The sequence below is a fragment of the Atractosteus spatula genome, chromosome 8 (assembly GCF_055471065.1).
Source record: "Atractosteus spatula isolate fAtrSpa1 chromosome 8, fAtrSpa1.hap1, whole genome shotgun sequence".
NCBI lineage: Eukaryota > Metazoa > Chordata > Actinopteri > Semionotiformes > Lepisosteidae > Atractosteus > Atractosteus spatula.
In genome coordinates, this window is record NC_142713.1 from 61,166,395 (window position 1) to 61,187,412 (window position 21,018).

Sequence of the window (21,018 nt, forward strand, 5' to 3'; positions counted from 1 at the left end):
CAAGATTAGGATCTAACTTTCCTCCTGAACTTCTTTAATAAATACCATGAATAGCTTCTTTGTTTGCTTTTATTGGTCTAGCAATCACATTTTGCATTTCTGTGATACAAAGTGTAATGCAGTATAGAATAACTTTCTATGCAGCAAAACGCTAATATGTCCAGACTCTGAAGTCACCTGAGCAGACCTTTCAGGGTGATTACATATATTGAGATTACCTGCTAGTATCTTTATTTGAAGCCTTTTTACAAACACTTTCAAGCTATTAGTATCTAAATTTATCTCTGGGGGAAATTTGTTATATGTCAGAATCCAACACAACGAAATAGACAGACAACACTGAGCCAGCAGCCATGTCACCCTTGGAGCTTACAACTGGCAGCCCACTGGAGCCCAGCAGGTGTGAGCCTGGTCAGTACTGGGATGGGAGATCTCCTGGGAAAAACCAAGGTTGCTGCTGGAAGAGGTGTTAGTGAGACCAGCAGGGGGCACTCACCCTGCGGTCCATGTGAGTCCTAATGCCCCAGTATAGTGATGGGGACACTATACTGTAAAACAAGTGCCATCTTTTGGATAAGACGTAAAACCGAGGTCCTGACTCTCTGTGGTCATTAAAAATCCCAGGGTGTTTCTCAAAAAGAGTAGGGGTGGAATGAAAGGTTTTTGTAAGGGGAGGGTAGTTTCAGACCCTATGCAGATGGTATAATCCGGATGTAACTGAAGAAGGACAACAGGGAAAACACGATGAGGATCAAGACGGGTTGACAGACAGGGGGGTGTGACTACAGTGATCCGGTGCTCGGGGGGCACAGCAAAGGCAAACAAGTTCAGGAAAGTCCAAAAGGGGGAATCCGGGGGGCAGTCCAAAGTCCAAAACTGGGGGATCCAACGAAGACTAAACAAACACTTAAAATCCGGAACAGGGACAGGGAACCAGCAAGATAAAAACAGGATAACGAGGCCAGGCGCTCCGAGCCCCGGACCCAGACGGTCAGGACGCTGTGGTGAAGCCTGTGCATCGGGTCTCTCCTGGACCCGCTGGTAGGCGGGCTTCCGGGCGTCCCTCTCCCAGTGCTGAGCCCGGAATAGTGGGAGCGCCAGGCTTAAATAATGAGGGACAAACAGAGGGCAGGTGCACATAGACAACAAAAATACGAAAGAGATGGGGCGCCCTTGAGAGGAGGGATGATGATCATGACAGGTTTATGTTAGAAAGGAGCCTGTTAGTTTTGCACCTGGGGTGCAGATGGGTGTAGTGTAATTTCACAGTGGAGAGGGTGAAAGACACTCCATAGTACTCTTGGCCTCTTCAGAGCCCTCTGTTTGTAGAGTACATTGAGGTTTATTTATTTGCCCTAGTGATTTGGCTGTTTATCTTCACTAATTTTTCCATCCTATTACAATTAATGGTACTGATGTTACCAAACTAATAGTGAGACAGTATGTTTAAAACACTTTCAGCAAATAATTTCTAGAACAGTATAAAAAAAAAGCTGAGTTTCCTAAGAAAAATAAATCTTTTGGCCTTTTATACAGTATACAGTAAATTGTCCCACGTACTTGTAGTCATTGACCATATTCACAGTCTAACTGTTAATTACTCTAGGTTGGAGGGATGTTGCATTTATCCTAAAATCAATCATTTGTTCTTTTTAACATCAAAGAGGACTGATCACACAATTTAGTCAAATTGTTTAGAATGGGCCCATGATGATTTTCTGGGTCTTTTAATAAGCTGACCAGGGTGTCATCAGCAAATGTAATAAGATGTCTGTCTGTGTGTTCCTTTTTACAATTGTTAGGGTAGAAAACGTACACTAAGTGGGACAAGACACAGCCCATTTGAAGTGTACTGTATATCGGATAACCATTTCTCCACTTTGACCTGTTCACACCTGTGAAGACTAGAACTCACTTTGTCACGTTACTGTTTAGTTTGAAGTTCTTGGATAGTTGCTGTGATGGCAAGAGTGTTTATATTGCATTGAAAGCAGCTGACAAAATCAATGAGTCTTACAAATGTTTGGTCTTGGTGTTGATAGATGTTGTTTAACAAAGTGAGTATAGTGTCTTCCTCTCCTCTGCTGTCTCTGTATAAAACAGACTAACAGGGGACAGTAAGGGCCCGTGTGCTCTTTGTAATGTGTTGCTTCACTATTCTCTCCAAACCTTTCATTGGAAGAGATGCAAGAGCACACTTTGCCTGGCATTTCTGAGATTGAAATACAGTCATTCTTTTTTTAGAAAGAGGAGATTTTGTCAATTAAAGTATGTCTGAAAAACACATTTGAAAAACATTTCTCCTTCCATCCATACATTTTCTTAGCTGCTTCATCCAGTACAGATGAATGGGGTGCCAGCACCTCACCCAACAACCAGTGGGTGCAAGAAGGGACCCCAGCACTTCCCAGGGCGCACATAGACCCAGAAACAGACACCCAGAATCCAACAGAGGACAGCACTCATTTATAATAATAGAAATAAAATGCATCACATTCAAAGCTATGCCAGCAGCCATATCACCCTCCAGCTCTCAACTGGCAGCCCACTGAAGTTCAGCAGGGTTGAGCCTGGCCAGTACCTGGGTGGGAGACCTCCTGGGAAGCTATGGTTGCTGCTGGAAGAGGTGTGAGACCAGTAGGGGGTGCTCACCCTGTGGTCTGTGTGGGTCCTAATGCCCTGGCATAGTGGCATATACTATACTATAGTGGGCACTGTCCTTTGGATGAGACATTAAACCGAGGTCCTGACTCTCAGTGGTCATTAAAGATCCCTGGGCATTTTTCTCGAGAAGACTAGGGAATTATCCCAGTGTCTGAGCCAAATTTCCCCCCCTCGGCCTTTACCGTGGCCTCCAAACTGTCCCCATGTATGATTGGCTTGCACTTGCCCTGCGATGGACCGGCGCCCTGTCCAGGGTGTACCCTGCCTTGCGCTCGTTGCTTGCTGGGTAGGCTCCGGCTTCCCGCGACACCGTATGGTCTGAAGCGGTTTGGCAAATGACATGACAATAAAAGCTGAACAACAATGGACACAGTTAACTTTAAGCTACCAATTCCACTAGTGTGTGAGTGTGAAATTAGTCTCCTCAGAAAACTTTAAAGAAAAAATTTGGCATTCTTCTGTCTCATTTTAGTTCCACATATCTAAGTTCCCCTTTTTTGATTCTGTGACTTCGCTCAGCTATGATGGATTCAAGAAAATGAAGGCTGTTTATCTTGCTTTTTTCCTTGTGTCAGACTGGGTTCTTCTGAATTTCTACTTCTAAACGTGTTATTGGAGTGATTCGAGGATCAGTCTTAAAATCTCAGATCTTAGCTCAACAGTAATGTGTACGAATGAAGATCTCTTCTGCTGAAACATCTCTTCTGCTGGTTCTTTTGTTGCCAAGGGTTTATGATATCCTGATTAACATGTACTTTCACTTCCGTTTTATTACAATGTTTCACCGTTTCTTAACCTTATTAACAGACAAAAGGCATTACACATGCTATATCATGAGCTTCAGGTAAACAGTTACCCAGGTGTAAGATGGTTTTTGTACTGTGTACCAGGACAAACTTCAGTCTTGACTACTTTGCCTGTGTATTTTTTATTGTTTAATGTTATTTTTTTCCTAATTTCTGGTAAAAACATAACCAGGTCATAGTCTCTTCTCAGATGCTGTTGTAGAGACAAGCCTGCACAAGTTCCACCCACAAAACATTCCTATCAGCAACTCTGCTGTCACAGGGTTTGTGTGTGTCTGATAAGGAAGCTCTATGATTGCGCTTCTGATTTAGTGGTTTTAAAAGAAAGAAATAAAATGACCAACTTCCTCAAATACCCTCGTTTGCATAAGGTTTGGGATTTTTTACAGGTCATGTAAGAGCAGTCATAAGATAGAAAAGAAACTTAAGAAACTTAAGAAATTTTTTGGTGAGGTGATTTCCAACAAGGGGTCTGCGTTCTTAGCGGCACAGAAAACATCTCTGTTCAGAATCCAGCTGTAACCCAGAGCCGTCTTCATGGGCTCAGCATTGGGTCTGTCAGTCAAATCGCAACTGGAACAGTGAAGAGAGTCCTTCTGAGGTTCTGCCTTCCTGACGAGCTGTTTTGCTACATTCAGCAGCTGAAGGCAGGAACAAAAGTTGCAAACAGCTCCTTGGACCAGGCGGCTTGAGCAACCGGAGCCATACTCTGCAGAGACCCGACTGTACAGCTGGTCTGGGCTGCAGCAGGAAGTGCATCACTACGCAGAAGCATGCGTTGGTCAACAGAACACAGACAGTGTAATAACGCCATTATGAAATCTACCGCAAAAAAGGGTTTATTTGTCAATTCTTAAGAATGTCAGATGAAGGTTTTTGTATCTTTTCTAGCTCCCTCACTAGGTGTTTTGTCATAGCTCTGTCTTACCGAAATAGAAGAGAACCCTTTACAAACTAAATGAATAAACTACAAGCAGGACCTTGGAATGTACATTATGTTTAGCCGAGATAAAATCCATCTCCCTGTGTTAAACCTGGGGTTTCCCAAAATAGGCTACGAGTTTCCTAATCTTCTCATTCCAGCCCTAATCACGCAGATTAAAACCTGGGTGTGCACAGTGCGCATCATGGCATTACTGCTGTCCTAAGCATAACACCCACCAACAAAATGTAATGGGTGTTTGGCAAGGCATTGAAACTCCAAAGTTCACACTTAATGTTGTTGATCAAAAAGAGTATAACAATGACACTCATAAAATGGTACCTTTTTATTTAAGGTTATCTAATGTTATTTTTAATACACAAGGTATTATTACAGATGTACAATTTAATAAAAATGCTATGAAAATAAAACTGATTTAACCTTCTTTTTTAAAAAGAGTCCCTTAATCTCCTATAAATCTTTCTGGAGTCCAAGAAACCTTTTCTGGAATAAAATGCAATGTCAAGAACAGTCAAATATCTGTATCTTCATCTTCAATGTAAACGTCTGTTGAGAAAGAAAAGAAAGAGTTAAATCAAAAATACTTTCAATACATATCTTATCAGCTTTTTTGAAAGTGATGTTAGAACCCGTTAGTAAATGTACTAAGGAACATTATACAGATCATAAGAGCTGCGCCTTTGTGTGGGTTTTTTTGCAAGAACCAGCCAGTTATCTGAAACAGAAATTTCAGTGCACATTTCCCTTTTTTGTGAAGGAATGAATGTGTGAGAGCTCTCACATCTTTCAGAAGACTGATTTCACTGATACAAAATTCTTTTTCACAGCCTCTAAAAAGTGTTGTGACTTTTGATAGGAAAGCAAAGCCACTGCAAAAACTAGACAATATGCAGTGATTTTATCGTCACGATAGACCGAGCTGCCATCCCGCATGAGAACTGCTTCTCTGTACCCTACTCTGTAATAGTTCTTCCTTCGAAGAAATGAAAATCATTTCAGTAGCTTTGAGCAGATTCAAATATATTCGTAGGAAACATAGTAATTCCAGTGCCAGAGAAACATTTTGAGAATGTACACATTTATTCTTTGCACAGAAATAAAATATTTGCATTCTGCATTTTACTTTCAAAAGATGAGAGAGACAGAGAATTTCTTATGTGCACCTTCACGTGTCTATCCGTTTGCCTTTTAAGCTTTTCAGTGTCAGAGAAATATCAGTATTACACTGCATACATGTAGTCTAATATTGATTCATATTTGCTCAACGCCTTATCACATAGGTTTAAAAATGAACATTAGTTGACTATGTTAGCCAAAAAGATCAAAACGTTTTTTCAACGAAAAATAATTTCAGTAAAGCGTTTAAATTTGGTGAAAAATCTAATGCTCTTTTTAAAAGTGCAATTTTGTCTTCCATGGTGTAAGGCACTGCTTTAGCAGAATGCCATTTGTGTGGAAACAACACATCTGATGAGACATGTACAGTACCGTAAGTGCTCGACAGAGTTAAAAGAATTGAAAGGTTATGGCTCAACTTTCAACAATTCTCTTTTCCTAGAATCCACGAGCTGGAAAGAGTGAAAAGAGGAAAGTGCGTGTGCAAGTACAGGGACCCCACATACCTGAAACTCTTTAATGTAGGTCAGGAAATAACAGACGAAGCCAAAGGCCACTGTCCATTCACATGCAGCACTTGTCACATGCAAGCCATATCCCTAGAACACAGGAGGAGATCATAGAGGAAGCCTGCATTAGAGTAAGACAAGACTCACTTTGAGAAAATACACATCGTCTCTTTATGGGGGATTAGAGAACAAGCCTACGGCACTTCTTCGTGCTTATTCCAACCAGATGTGAAAACATTCACAGGGCACAGCCAGTTTGTATGTCAGTACTTAAACAAGTCATGGTATTTGTCAATAAAATGTATTTTTTTCACTGTGTTCTTTTTGGAGTTTTCAAGTGTTTTAAAGTATGATCTCATCTGGAATCTAGCACACAATTTCTGACAGCACAACACTGTTCATTTCTGTACATTAGCTCAGGAGACTAAGATGCTTGAAAGAGATGCATATTTGCTTTTACTACTAGTTAGACTGACAGCAGCTACTTAGAAGTATATGAAACAAGTTCCAAAAAGAAATACAACATCATGTTTGTTGCTTATAATTACACAGAATGTTTCTTGATGTTTTTATACAATGCAGCTCAAAGAGCTGAACTACAATGATCAACAACTGCTGCTGAAGAGGCGTTTGAACAGGAACTGGTTTTACTTCTTATTTGCAAGGATAATGAACAGATGCAGTACCTTGTCATGTGGGTCCCAGTGTAACTTGGACATTTTCAAGCAAGCAGCACATATGATCGCTAGTGAGGTCAGAGGTCAAGGAGAAGCAGTGAGAAGAACAAAAGACTCATTTTGCTGAGACCAGGAGGCTGTTAAATCTAATTTTTCAAATCATTAATCATTGACCATAAGCAGGTAAAAATTAGCAGCCATTCAGCCAATCTTGACAGTTTAGTAGGTGACTGAATCTAAATTTTCCTCCTGCTGTTTCTTCAAATAGCCTAGCCATTGGTCTTCAAGAACACATACAAGCCTGTTCCAGACACCCACAACTCTTTGTGTCTCAGTATGCAACAAATTCCCATTTAGCTTCCAGTTGTCACCCCCGTGAGCTTGGTGCTTTACTGTGACTGAAGTTGTCCCTCCAGTTAACACTATCTATACCACAACGGAACCAATTCACTTGAATCCAAACTTTATATCACCTGTGCTCTAGACTGAAGATAATGGAAAGATTTCTCCCTTAACCTGTCTGTATATGACAATCCTTCGTGACCAGTATTAATTGCTGTTGCTCCTTTTTGAACTCACCTTAAGACCGTTTTACCCTTTTTGCGGTGTAGTGAACAAAGATCTACACAAGGTTTCAATCATACACAGCAGAAGTTAAGCACTACTTCCCTGAACTGAATTTAAATTCCACCCTTTTAATAACATATCCAAACATTCAGTTGTCTTTTCTGTTGCTTTCCTACTTGGTCTTGATGAGAACATTGAAGAATCTACATAAAGACACACATCTTGTGGATACCTGTAGCTCTGAATCACCCATGTGATGTCTATAGCCATGTCCCTGTGTGGTTGACTTCATATTAACTGACATTAAATTTAATTTGCCACATGCCTGCCCAATCTGTATGTCTATTTGTAAATACCTTACTGCTGTCTCTGTTTATCACTCCCCTGTTTTTTTCATCATCTGTGAATTTGATTAGTTTAAATAAGAATCTATATCAAAATCCCCAAGGTTTATACTATGGGAATTCCTTTGGATTTTTTAAAATCAAAAGCAGAACACAAAAATAAATGAAAATTAAGGGGCAGTGAATTTAAACCTGTGAACCAGAGGCACTTATTTACACTAAGGTTTGCGGGAGGATGGAACAATATCCTCAGCCATGTTGCAGAAGGTAATACCCTGGCTTCTTTCAAGGAATGGCTACATGAGATCCTGGGATCAATTAGCTATTAACTTCCAAATGGACTAGATTAGCCAAACTTGTATCAAGTACCCTTGTAGTCTTGTGTTACAAAATTACACAATCTATACAGCTTGTGCTGTGCTCAAGTGAGCTTTTTCACATGTCGAGGCACGCAGGTGAGCCTGGGATGTATAACTTCAACAAGAAAATGTAGAGGGTGGTTTAACGGAGTGCGGAACAATATTAGAGGCAAAAACTAAGTGAAAAAAAGGTTTCCAAAGATGTCTCCTCTATAAACTCATAAATATTTTCTATGTACATTTATGCCATATTGATGCCAGCAGCCACATCACCCTGGAGCTCGCAGCTCGCAGCTAACAGCTGGCAGCCCACTGAAGCTCAGCAGGTGTGAGCCTGGTCAGTACCTGGATGGGAGACTCCTGGGAAATCTTAGGCTGATGCTTGAAGAGGTAGCTGTCAGAGGAGCCAGTAGGAGGTGCAAACCCTGCGGTCTGTGTGGGTCCTAATGCCCCAGTATAGTGACGGGGACACTATACTGTAAAAAGAGCTATCCTTTGGATAAGACTTAAAACTGTGATCCTGACTCTCTGTGGTCATTAAAAATCCCAGGGCATTTCTTGAAAAGAGTAGGGGTGTTACCCTGGCGTCCTGGCCAAATTTCCCACATACCAATCATGGCTTCCTAATATTCTCCATTTTTGAACTGGCTTCCTCACTCTACTCTCCTCCCCACTGAGAGCTGGTGTGTGGGGAGAGTACTGGTGCACTCTGGCTGCTGTCGCATCATCCAGGTGGGGCTGCACACTGGTGGTGGTGGAGGGGATCCCCATTACTGTAAAGAGCTCTGATTGGAGTGTCCAGAAAAGCACTATACAAGTGTAAGGAATTATTATTAATTATACTGAATTCTATGATGGCCTGTTCCGATTGGCCAATGTGAGGCTGATAAGAAACGATGATGATCTTATCTCGGAACATCTTATACAGTTTTGCAAACCGGGAAACACATTCCTTAAAACGTCTTTACTGACAATTTGACAATGGTCATGCTTGTCATGTCATTTGCCAAACCGCTTTATACCATACAGTGTCGCGGGAAGCTGGAGCCTACCGGCAAGCAACGAGCGCAAGGCAGGGTACACCCTGGACAGGGCGCCAGTCCATCGCAGGGCAAGTGCAAGCCAGTCATACAGGGGGAGAGTTTGGAGGCCACGGTAAAGGCAAAGAGGAAATTTGGCCCAGACACCGGGATAACTCCCTACTCTTCTCGAGAAATACCCGGGGACCTTTAATGACCACTGAAAGTCAGGACCTCGGTTTAATGTCTCATCCGAATGACGGACGGTCATGCTTACTAACTGCGGATAAAAAATGAACTGTTCCTGCTACAGGCGTTTGACTACGGCATTGCAGGATCCTGAGAACCACACAGATCCACAGCCCCTCGCCAGACACACGCAGAGGAGCCACGGCGCAAAGGATACTTGGGAACACAGCGATCAGGGAGATGATGGAGATTGTCATGCGGGCGTGGCATGTGGCCAGTGAAGACCCATGTGGGTGCATCTTGTAGGAGATGATGGACTGGAGGAGAATATAGATGACCCCAGAAACAAAGGCAAGGAGAGCACCAAGGTCATGAACCTCCATGACGGCCGTTTCCTGAAACGAGACACAAGGAGCAGTGAGCGAGTGAGACCCTGCCCGCGCACTGGAACGGCAGACACAGAGCTATCGGGCAGCAAGCTTTAGGCTGTCTGTCCTACACCTTTTCAATTGTCACCTGGAGGGTAACAATCTAAGGTAAGGAAGAATCGGGAAGTCACACAAAGCAAGCATAACACAAGCATCAGAAAGAAAATAAATGAATTTAATGCAAAATGCAGCTCATATAAACTTCAAATTGCATGATTTATTTTATTTCGAAATTAGATTAATGGATCTTTTGCCTAAAAAGTGAATACACGTCTAAAGTAAAGTACTGAAAGATGTAATGCATTCTGAATCTACAGTATAGTGTACCGCTGTGAGACTGTAATGTTATCATTTCGATTTATGTACCTGAAAGGTGGCCACAACACACATTCCCAAGCACCCAATTATTCCAACACAAAGTGCAGTCAGATTCAGTCTGGGGTCAAGGCTATCTGTTGTTTCATTTAACTTCTCAAGAAACTTGTACCTTGTAAACATAGTGGACACACCTGGAAAATGTTAATAAGAAATAAAAATATGGATTAATGGATTAGCAAACATCAAAGGATTATTCATGCCTGACCGTGATAAAACTGGGGTATGGTAACTGTGATGTTCATCCAATGATATTTTTTAATTAAATTAATTACAGAAAACTGATTTTACAGACAGGAAAATGGTATCTGATGTTACAGGCATTTTTTAACAAACTTTCCTTTCTTGCACAATTTGTTTTTTAAATTGTGAGGACTTTACGCTGGAATAAAGAGTCAGCAAACAGTGTCGCACCTGCTGTTAATTAATTTCAAGCACAAGAGCATTTCTGCTTTTGGTTTCCTCAAAAAGGGAAGTGTGATTTCAGCTTTTGGTTAAGCCTGAAATAGGGCCATGCACACGTGTGCAAGAGAGCTACCACCAGTGAGAAAAGCAAGACCTCTTAAGTTGCAGCTTTTCTCTTTCAGACTTTAAAGGATGCGTGAAGTTAGAGTTACAGCCCGGGAACTCTTACAGACGTGTGCTTTATTTTCATTATTTTTGTTATATATCCAGCAGGAGATACTCATGCCAGGACAGCCCGTGTCAGGCAGCTGATGTCACACCCCACGACCAGAGAGTACCCAAACCCCACTTGGCGAGAAGCTAGTTTTGTGACACAGTCTCATCCGAACTGACATTTCAGTCAATCAGAGGCACCCAGGATTGCCTGCTCAAATCCAGGCTCTGAGCTCACACCACACATGAGTTCACAAAGCAACGAGGTCTAAAAAGAGAAAAACGTATTCATGGGAGAGCGTGTCTTAAATCTTTAGCTACCATTTTCATATGGAAAGTAACAAGTTTTGAGCATTTGAGACAGTGTTATAATACTACCCCCATGGCTCTTACATGCTTGCCTAGACCAGTTCTCTGCCTCTGTACTTACCCAGAAAGGCACTGATGGTTATCATTGCACCAAAAATGCAACTCTCAGGTGCCTCCGTCCCTGTATCACTAATACAAAGCAGTAAAGAAGAAATGTCAGGATTAACTCAGCACAGAAGACACTCAGCAACTCCTGTTTATCTCAGCACTGGACCTTGAATTAAAAACCTTAATACGAATTGAGATTTTCTCCACTAAAACAAAAAAGCATGCATTGTATTTTGTTCTTCACTTAAAAGCAGAATTTGTTTTTTTAAAGGATTTTTTTTTCCTCAAGGAACCTGTGATCTATTTGTTCTTGATGAACTGAACTGTGGTTGTTAATTCTCACTTGTATTCCGCACCACAGCAAACCTCCGATTCTGTCATTCATATTTCACCATTCATTTTTGTCTCATCAGCCTTTAGATCTGTACGGGCAAACTCCTTCAAGAGAGGGGCTTTCAGCTAATCACCACCTGTCTGCTGATGAAATACTATCAGCCAAGACTTCACTGACAGGTATGAAGCAAAGCGATAATTTATAACTTCAGTCATGTTATATACAGCAGTGCTTGTGAACCAGGAATCAGGTACCTCCTGGAGTCCTTGAGCACTGACCAATGGGGTCCCTAAACAAGGGCACATTTTTCACCTGCACACAGCAGTGTGGACAAACTAAGCACCAGCAGACCTCTGTCTCCTGCGACGCTGTTTATGGGCGATCCGTTTCTGCTTTTAATATCTTAAGATTAGAACTAATGTGGAAGATGGGGGTCTTTGGTGAGAACGAATCCTTGACACGGGGCTGCGAGAAAGGAGAGGTGAAGGATCCCTCCTCCACAAGAACGCACCAGCAGTGAAGAGAGGGAAAAGACTGGCGGGCAGCCATGTTAGTCTGGAGCCTCACCAGAACCAAAACAACTGCAGAGAAACGGGAAAAATCCAGGGAAAAAGGAAAAACTGTTGGTCTTCTTCTCTCTGCAGATTCCCTTTTGTCGAAAGGTCAGACACGGGGTAGCATTGGAAGAGAAGAAAATCTTTCCCAGAAGTTCCCATCTCAACGGTTTCTGAAGATTTTCGGAGCCCACAGCCTGTGATACCAGGACACATGAGAGATGTTTCCAGGACAGGCACACCCGCGTCAGCCGGGTCCAATCTGATTATGATGACTTCTGACAAAAGGCGAAAAACCTCATTCCGATTCCAGCCTCTCGCTGTGGACGATTTTCAGGCCGCAGTTAAACGTCTTCGCTCCCTTTTGCTCGGGACGTTTGCAGCTGAGCGAAGATGATACAGTGAACGTGTTTTTTTTTAATTATACGAGTTTCTAGTGATGAAGGTTAACTTGCACATTTATAATATGTAATTCTCAGTTTTAAAAATGTAAATAAAATAAGTTTGTGGTCCACTATACTCTGCAAATCGTAAAAAGTTGTCATATTTTAGACTAAATCAAACATGTAAACGTCGAGTACAGTATATAACATTTTAACCTGCGTTTACCTGTGATTTAGTTTTTTCTCTACAAACGGACATTGACGGTCAACACTGTCAGGTAACGTGTTAATTGCGTGGCAGCAGACGGTGAGCTCCATTTAGGGTGCAGTGTTTTTTCACGCAGTAAAACCTCGGGACAGACGTGTGTGAGAGCGCAATGGGAGGTAAACTCACACCTTGACCAACAGCGTGTCGGTATCGGCAATCAAAACTCCGCCGTTATTACTTTACGCTGTTTGAAAGAAACAGATTCGCAGCGTTGGCGGGGTGTACAGTCAAGCTCATCTGCGCTTAACTGGGCCAGATGTTCCCGGAATAACTCGCAAGTTCAACAACAGATCCGCTCGGGGGAAAGTGAAACTGTCTTGCATTTTACTTATAAAGCCATTTAAAACACAACGATTTACCTTTTATACGCACTTAAATAATGCGCCCTCCGTGGTTCACATTCTACGAAACACCCTTTTTTAATGTATTTTTTAAATCATTTTTTGTAACAGTTTCGCTATATGTAGGTAGTGGGCGTAAATATTCCGAGAACAGACGTGTTGCGAGCCCAGCGGCGTCCAGTAGGTCTACAAACTACAACATATTTGATGTGCACTGAATTAAAATAATGAGGTATTTTAGAAAATGAGGTCCACGCAGGCGAACGCGTTGACCCTACCAGTAAATTGGAAAACACAACAACACATTCATCTGTTGCTTCTCTTCCGGCAGAACTCTTGGTTTGTAACGCTGTCACTAAACCTAACTACAGAGCTTGCGGGGTCCTGCCCGCACCTGTGCGGAGACGCAGGCTAGTTCCAGGGGCGACCTACCTTATATACGGGAACACGACGTCTACATCATGCCGGAGCACGGCGACGATATAGGAGAGGACGAAGGAAAAGGAGGACCAGATGACCAAGGACGTGGGCAAAAGGCACATCCCTTCCAGAAACCAGAGCATTGTGTTCGCGGCGAGCCCGGGAGCACACGGGAGAGAGCTGTCCAGCCCCAGCCTGAGCCCTTGCCATCCCCGGGAGGAGCAGTCTTGAGGCAGACCTGGCCGGAGCCCGACCGCTGTCCGAGCCCAGCTGTGGCGGCGCGGCGGTCACGTGGCAGACAGCTGGCGTGGAGCGAGTCCTCGCGCCGCGCTCGCGGGTCCCCCGGAGCCGAAAACCACGAAGCCCCCTTCCTGGTTCGCACACGGGCGGGTTACTGGCGGCTGCGGTGCCCTGCGAACTCCAGCAGGCAGATGCAACTTCCACAATGTCCCCGCCCGCCCCGGTGCGTAAGGAGAAGTTCTGCTTTTAATGCAAACTTCGACAAAGATTGATCATTAACGCCTTTTTTTTTTGGCCAGACCAGCCCAAAATTCGCTTGAGATTTATTGTTAAAGCTTTTTTTTTTCTTTTTCTTTTCTGGAAAAAAAAAGGCGAAGCTGAACAGCGGGTTACTCTCCCTACAGAGACAGCCAAATATAAAACTGCGCCCACAAAGTTTCACCGGTTAGTCGCTAAGGCAACGAGGATCCCCCCCTTTGCCCCAGCCTGCCCTTGCGCTCGAAAACAGAAAGGGACAAAGAAGTTGAAGCGCTCTCCGATTCCTGGCAGTAAATTATGTAATTCCGCAATATATTTTTTTAAAACTCGTTACTAGTTAACTAGCACCGTTGTGACGCCAGACAGCGGTGAAGAGAGACAGAAAGCGGAAAGCATGCCAAAACCTGATTCGTGCCGAGTAAAAAAAAAAGTGGCAGGTGTCAAATATGGGTAAATGTGAAATAAATCACAACGTAGAGCTTTGTGAAGCTTACAGGAGGTGCTGATACGTTTCATGAGCTCGATATAAACTCTAGGAAAGTGCGAGCTGTTATCTGCTGCAGCAGCGGGTTTAGTGCTTTACTAAACTAAGGGCGGAGCGGTGGCTCTGTGGCTGGAAGGTTGCCGGTTCAAACCCCGCGGCCGGTAGAGGAATCCTATTCCATTGGGCCCCTGAGCAAGGCCCTGCACCCCAGCTGTTCCAGGGTGTGATCTTTACACCGAAAGCTTGTTGCTTTCGGACATCGTACTAAAACGTGACCTGTATAAACTCAAAACGCTGCCCTTCAAACACTGCGGAATAAATCTCCACATGTCCTAAGTCGGGGGGGCACAGCAGCTCGGTAGTTGGCTTTGTTGCCCAGCAGTGCTGGGGCCCTGGGTTCAATTCCTGGGGCGGTGTCTGTGTGGAGTCTGTATGTTCACCCTTTGTTCACGTGGGTTTCTGATAACAACCAGGTTATTGATGTCATTAACAACATTAATCCCAAACAGAGCTGTTGGACTCCCCCCTCTGGCCGTTTTCCACCAGTTGATTATTTCATCAACCAATGCACTAATCAAGCTCCCAAGGCACTCTCTATACCCAGTAAACATAGGTCTAACCTCACCCAAGGAGAAAATCAGGGGCTCCAGTCTCTCCGCAACAGGGATGATATCGTCATCAAACCAGCGGACAAAGGAGGCGCTGTTGTAGTGTGGCGTAAGGATCTATATATCTTTGAAGCCTCTAGCCAACTAACTGACACTTCTGCCTACCTCCCGCTCCAACAGGACCCTACCACTGACTACCAAGAGGAAGTGGTATCCACCATCTCCCTTCTTATCAGCAGTAAGGAGCTCCCCCAGGAGGCGAACCGGCTCATCATTGAACATCTGTAGGTATCTCAATTTTAATTCCTCCCCAAAATCCACAAACCTGACACCCCTGGACTGCCCATCGTATCAGCATGTAACTGTCCGAATACTTACATCTCAGCCCTTCTCGACAGCCTCGTGAGACCGCTGGTTGAAGGTCTTCCCTCATACATCAAAGACACCAACCACGCGCTCCAACTTTTTAATGACTTCCTATTTCAGGGCCCCAAATGCTACATTTTTACCATGGACATCACATCTCTGTACACCGTCATTCCCCATAATGACGGCCTTACAGCCCTCAAGCACACGCTGGACAAACGCACAGTGCTTGATCCACCCACCCACACCCTGGTACGCCTTGCAGAATTGGTCCTCACACTGAACGCATTCTCTTTCAATAATTTTTTTTACCAACAGGTCAGTGGAGTTGCCATGGGCACCAGAATGGGACCCAGCTATGCCAATATTTTTGTCGGCTGGGTAGAAGAATGCTTCTTCGCTTCCTACACTGGCTATGTCCCTGACCTCTACAAACGATATATTGATGACTGCGTCGGTGCCGCCACATGCTCCAACGATCAGCTTGAGTTCTTCCTGCACCATTTCACCAACTTCCACCCGTCCCTCAAATATACGGTTAACATATCTTCCACTACTCTTCCGTTTCTAGACATCAACCTCTCTATCAACTACCCCCGACTCTCCACTTCAGTTTATTACAAACCCACGGATTCACACAGCTACCTCCTGTACAGCTCATTTCACCCCAACCACACTAAAAACTCTCTTCCTTTTTCACAGTTCCTTAGGTTACGACGATTATGCAGTGACGACATCGACTTCGAGAACCAAGCCCTCGAAATGTACTCATTTTTCATCAACAGAGGATACCCCAGCAGTGTGATTGACAGGGCCCTTGCCCGAGCCAAAAACACCCCCCGGACCATCAACCCGATCAGGAACTCCCGCCGTAACAACCGCATTCCTTTGGTGCTTCCTTACCACCCTAACACACTTCCTATCCCCAGGACCATTAAGCACAACTTTTCCATCCTACAGGATGATCCCTCCATTGGGGCCCTCTTTTCTGATCGCCCTATCATCTTATATTGCCGACCACCTAATCTGCGTAACCTCCTTGTTCACAGCTCCCTTGACCGCCCTCAACAACCATCCACACCTGGCACTTTCCCTTGCAACAGAACTCGCTGTATCACCTGCAAGTACACATCCACCACCACACTCATTCAAGGCCCCTCAGGACAATTCCAGATCACCCAGACAGCATCTTGTACCTCCAGCAACCTTATTTACTGTATCTCTTGCAGTAAATGCCCAGCCATCTACATTGGAGAAACAGGAAGGAGACTCGGAGACCGCTTCAGAGAACACGTCAGGGCTGTGAAGATTAAAGATCTCTCCAAGCCCATTGTTTCTCATTTCACCTCTGACTGCCACGACCACTCTAATCTCTCCGTCTGTGTTCTCAAAGACGGTTTTCCGAACTCATACATCAGAAAGACCACCGAAACTAAAATTATTCTGCAGCTAGGATCACACATTCTCCCTTCCCTTAACGACAGACTACTGTTCTTTTAAATTTTCTCCATTCATTGGAAGTTTCATTTCACACCTCTTTGCACCCATTCTGACTTCACACCTCTTGATTGGCCTCTCTTTGTGTCCCCTGCTCCCGCCTCTCACTCCTCCTCCCTCCCAACCTTTGTTCTCCCGCTACTTTACCTTTGCCTACTGCCCTGTCTCTCTCACACCTGAAGAAGGCTCCATGGCCGAAACGTTGTGTTCTCTTTCTTCTTTTTTTCAGCATGGAATAAACCTATTACTTGTTCCTTCTTCGATGTTGCCTAGAAGGCAGGTACAGTACCTCTGGAATATGGTGGTAGTTTCTGGCTTCAAGAAAGGGCCAGGAGATGTGTTTCGAGTGTAGGAGGCCCAAGCCCATGGACTGGAGAGGAGACTCTCTTTGCTAGCTGAACTTTGGACACAGGAGGAACAATGTGAATTTGATCTACCTCTGTTTGCCAACCTGGAGAAGAGGCATGATCATTTCCCTCACAATATCCTGTAGGAGTGAGTGTACTGTAGATTACACTACAGGTGTTGTGACAGTCCATTGAGCATGTTGTAATGGGACCTTTAAAATAGCAAGATCCAGGATACACGCAAACATGTTAGGTCCTAAAAAACCTGCAATTTATTTAAAGTGCACGGAAACAAAAACAGACCAAAACCGAAAGACTAGCCTTTTCTTTTAGCTGCTAACTGATTGCCTCCCAGAGTCCTAAAGACCATTCCAGGCAGGAAGCCATTTTGTAGCGATTTTAGTTTTATGTGTGACTTGACTAAGTTATGAACTTCATGGCTAACAAAATCCATCCATTGTCAAACCACTTTATCCAGTGAGAGAGCTGTAGCCTATTCTGGCAAATAGGGCAAGGCAGGGTACAGCCTGGATGGGATGCCAGTCCATCACAGGGAACACTTACACACAGACACACACACACCAGGGCTGGTTTTCCAGTTTTTGTTTTTGGACTGTGGTAGTAAACCAGATCACCTAGAAGGAAACCCACACAAACACAGGGAGAACATACAAACTCCACACAGATAGCAGCCCAGGCATTGAACCCAGGGCTCGAGTGCTGTAAGGCAGCAATACTAACCACTGCCCCGCTGTGCCACATTAGAGCAGTTTCAATATTTTACAATTGTCTAAAGCTAGAATGAAAGGATTCAGAAAGCTTAGTTACAGTGAGATGACCTGTTAGCTGCACTGCAACAGCATGTTCTAATACTTTCACGAGAAAAGGCTCGTGGGCTGAGAATTCTGCAGATCAATCAAGGTTATGTGAAGTTATTGAAGCACTGGCCTGACTGCAGCAGTGATACAAGCGTGCTGGAGCTCAGGGCCATTACACAGGGTTAGTCAAAATGTTGTCGCCAAGTAGAAATGCCGATTATTCTGCTAAAGTTTTGTTTTCTCCACCACAGATGGCACTGCAGTAGCACAGTATCCACAATGGTGTCACCTGTGGAGAAATCATTTTGGGTTCTCTGTTATTATGAAACCCGTGTAATTAATTTGTAATAAACTGTCAAAGTTGTCGACAGTATTTTGACTAACCCTGTATTGAAGACCCAGGGGCAAGGGGCTGAGAGATAGGAGTCAGTCACACACAGGGAGTGGGGTCCACAGACAGGGAGGGGGTGTCATGCCTGGTGCCAGGTCAGAAAGACTGCAGGCATGAGCAGTGTGAAGTGAGAAAGAGGAGAGCCCGCAAGGTCAGGGACAGAGAGAGGCAGTGCTCTGGGGCGAGAGGAGAGGAGGGAATGTTGTGTTTGATGATATTAAGCCTAATTGTGAAAAACTGCACAAAGGATTTACGCAACTCTGAAACAAACGTGAAGCAGCAAATAATATGACAGGCCAGCTAGGCCTTAGAAACCAATTAATGATAGAAAACTAGTTTCACACCCTTTATTATTCTTGACAATTTGAAACAGCTGGATCTATCACTAGCCATAGTATCCCTATATTCAACCTGGTACGTACCTCTGAAGACTGGCTATCTTTCTGTATCTGGGTTTTGTTTTATTCACTATGTCACTAGAGTATTGATTTATCAGTATTTGTCTCGACAATTGAATCATCTCTTTTACGTTTCAGGTGAGTTATAGACAGTGCTGTGGCTTCGGAATGGTTCATAGGCCCAGTTTTCTAGGTCAGAGTTTCGATTTTCCTCCTCTGGAACTTCAGCTGTCTGCACGGGGTTTCAAGCTGCATTCTCTGTGCTCAAACTTATTCAGACCTGTCACTTGACACCTGTTCGTTAACAAACAGCGCTTTGTTTCAGACCGAAGTGATTGCTGAGCGTGAACTTGAAAAGTTATGTGCTCTGCGTTGTCTGATTATCACCTGTGCATGGATGCAGTTCTTGTGCCTTGTCTGGTTTTTTATTTCATGTCTTCTTACCCTTTGATGAAATAGCTCATTTATAAGTAGTTCAGGTGGGGAGCTGTGTCAGCATGCGTATGCTGCAAATTAACAAGTAATAGGTTTATTTCACGTTGAAAAGAGAAGAAAGAAAAACGTTTCGGTGTGACACCTGAAGAAGGCTCCACGTCCAAAACGTTGTGTTTTCTTTCTTCTCTTTTCAATATGGAATAAACCTATTACTAGCTCATTTATAACTCTCCTAAAGTTAATTTATTCCTAGCTGGATCTGATTCTGATGATCTATTTTAATTTTTACACTCCAGCAATAGTAAGCTTTTCATGCTTGGAGATTTCAATGTACTGTACATTTTGATTCTTAGTGGTATTTGCTTTCTCTGCAGTTCAAGTCTTTGTCAGAATTCCTTAATCTTACACAACTGAAAATAAACACCGTTCTAGGGTCTTATCATGACTAGCAGTCTGTTAGTTTCCAGACTGAAAACGCCTGACACAGGAATCTCTGGTCACTTGGTAAATCTTTACATCTGGCAACATGGAGGAGTGAGACTGAGGTGAGTAGAGAGAAACAAGCACATTACAGCAGCTGCAAGGAGAGGTCCTTTTCAATGAAAAGTGCCTTAGAACTCAAGGAGCCATTCCTTTTATTATAGTACAATACAACCTAAATCAAAGAAGCGAAAAATAATATCAATTATATATAAAATGATTAGTGCTTTTCTAGACACTCCACTCAAAGCGCTTTGCAGATAATGGGGATCCCCTCCACCACCACCAGTGTGCAGCCCCACCTGGATGATGCGACGGCAGCCATAGTGCACCAGTACACTCCCCACACACCAGCTCTCAGTGGGGAGGAGAGCAGAGTGATGGAGCCAGTTCAGAGATAGGGATTATTAGGAGGCCATGACTGGTAAAGGCCAGGGGGAAATTTGGCCAGGATGCTGGGGTAACACCCCTACTCTTTTCGTGAAACACCCTGGGATTTTTGATGACCATGGAGAGTCAGGACCTCTGTTTTATGTGTCATCCACACAGACCACAGGGTGAGCGCCCTCTACTGGTCTCACTAACACCTCTTGAAGAAGCAACCTTAGTTTTTCCCAGGAGGTCTCCTATCCAGGTACTGACCAGGCTCACACCTGCTGAGCTCCAGTGGGCTGCCAGTTGTGAGTTGCAGAGTGATATAGCTGCTAGCTAAAACCTTGAGACACCCTCTGTTAACAATATACTGCAGTCGAAGCACAGTGGAACACTCTTACCGTCACTATCCCAGCTCTGACCCGATTATGGGCCTGCTGGCTGCCCTGAGCTGGACAGAGGGGCACAGGCAGGCAGTGCAGCTGGTTCATTCACACCAGGGCGGCGCTGAGAGTGCACCCCTCTACATCTAAGCTCAGGGCATTATTTTATAATTTCTCAAAATGTATTCAACATACCACATAAAGGGTCTGAATTATTTTGCCAGACACTGTAAATCTGTGGTTTTAAAAGAGCAATGGGTCATCGTCACAGTGCCTAATGCCATACTGATTTACATCCACCAGAAAAGTATCAAAGTGGTGCTCTCCAAAGAAAAATAAAAACAGAGAAGTTTGATGTACCAGCCAAATGGACTACACATTTTTCAAGACTACAGCCTACATACAGGTTGAGCATGAAGGCATTATCTTTATTTCACCGCTTGCTATCAACACACAGGACTACACACTGGCGGACTGGCCTTACAGTCCGTAACGATTGTGCCATGACAGTCTGTCTGATCCCTTATCGCAGATTTATGAGTCTGATCACTGACAATGGATCTGCAGGTCTGATACCTGATCTCAGATCTGCAGATCTGATCACTTTTCT

The 21,018-nt window shown here is 43.9% G+C and overlaps 1 protein-coding gene across 1 annotated transcript; it reads right to left on the minus strand.

Moving 5' to 3' along the window:
* Window positions 1-4,723: 4,723 nt before the first annotated feature.
* On the minus strand, window positions 4,724-13,784 carry dram1 (DNA damage regulated autophagy modulator 1). The gene is made up of 7 exons (XM_088924381.1): window positions 13,344-13,784; window positions 11,045-11,112; window positions 9,988-10,130; window positions 9,411-9,588; window positions 6,725-6,783; window positions 6,036-6,128; window positions 4,724-4,959 (listed from the first exon to the last, which is right to left on the minus strand). Exons 1-7 carry the CDS (start codon window positions 13,472-13,474, stop codon window positions 4,915-4,917), a joined length of 717 nt encoding a protein of 238 aa, XP_088780507.1. The 5' UTR covers window positions 13,475-13,784; the 3' UTR covers window positions 4,724-4,914.
* Window positions 13,785-21,018: the final 7,234 nt, after the last annotated feature.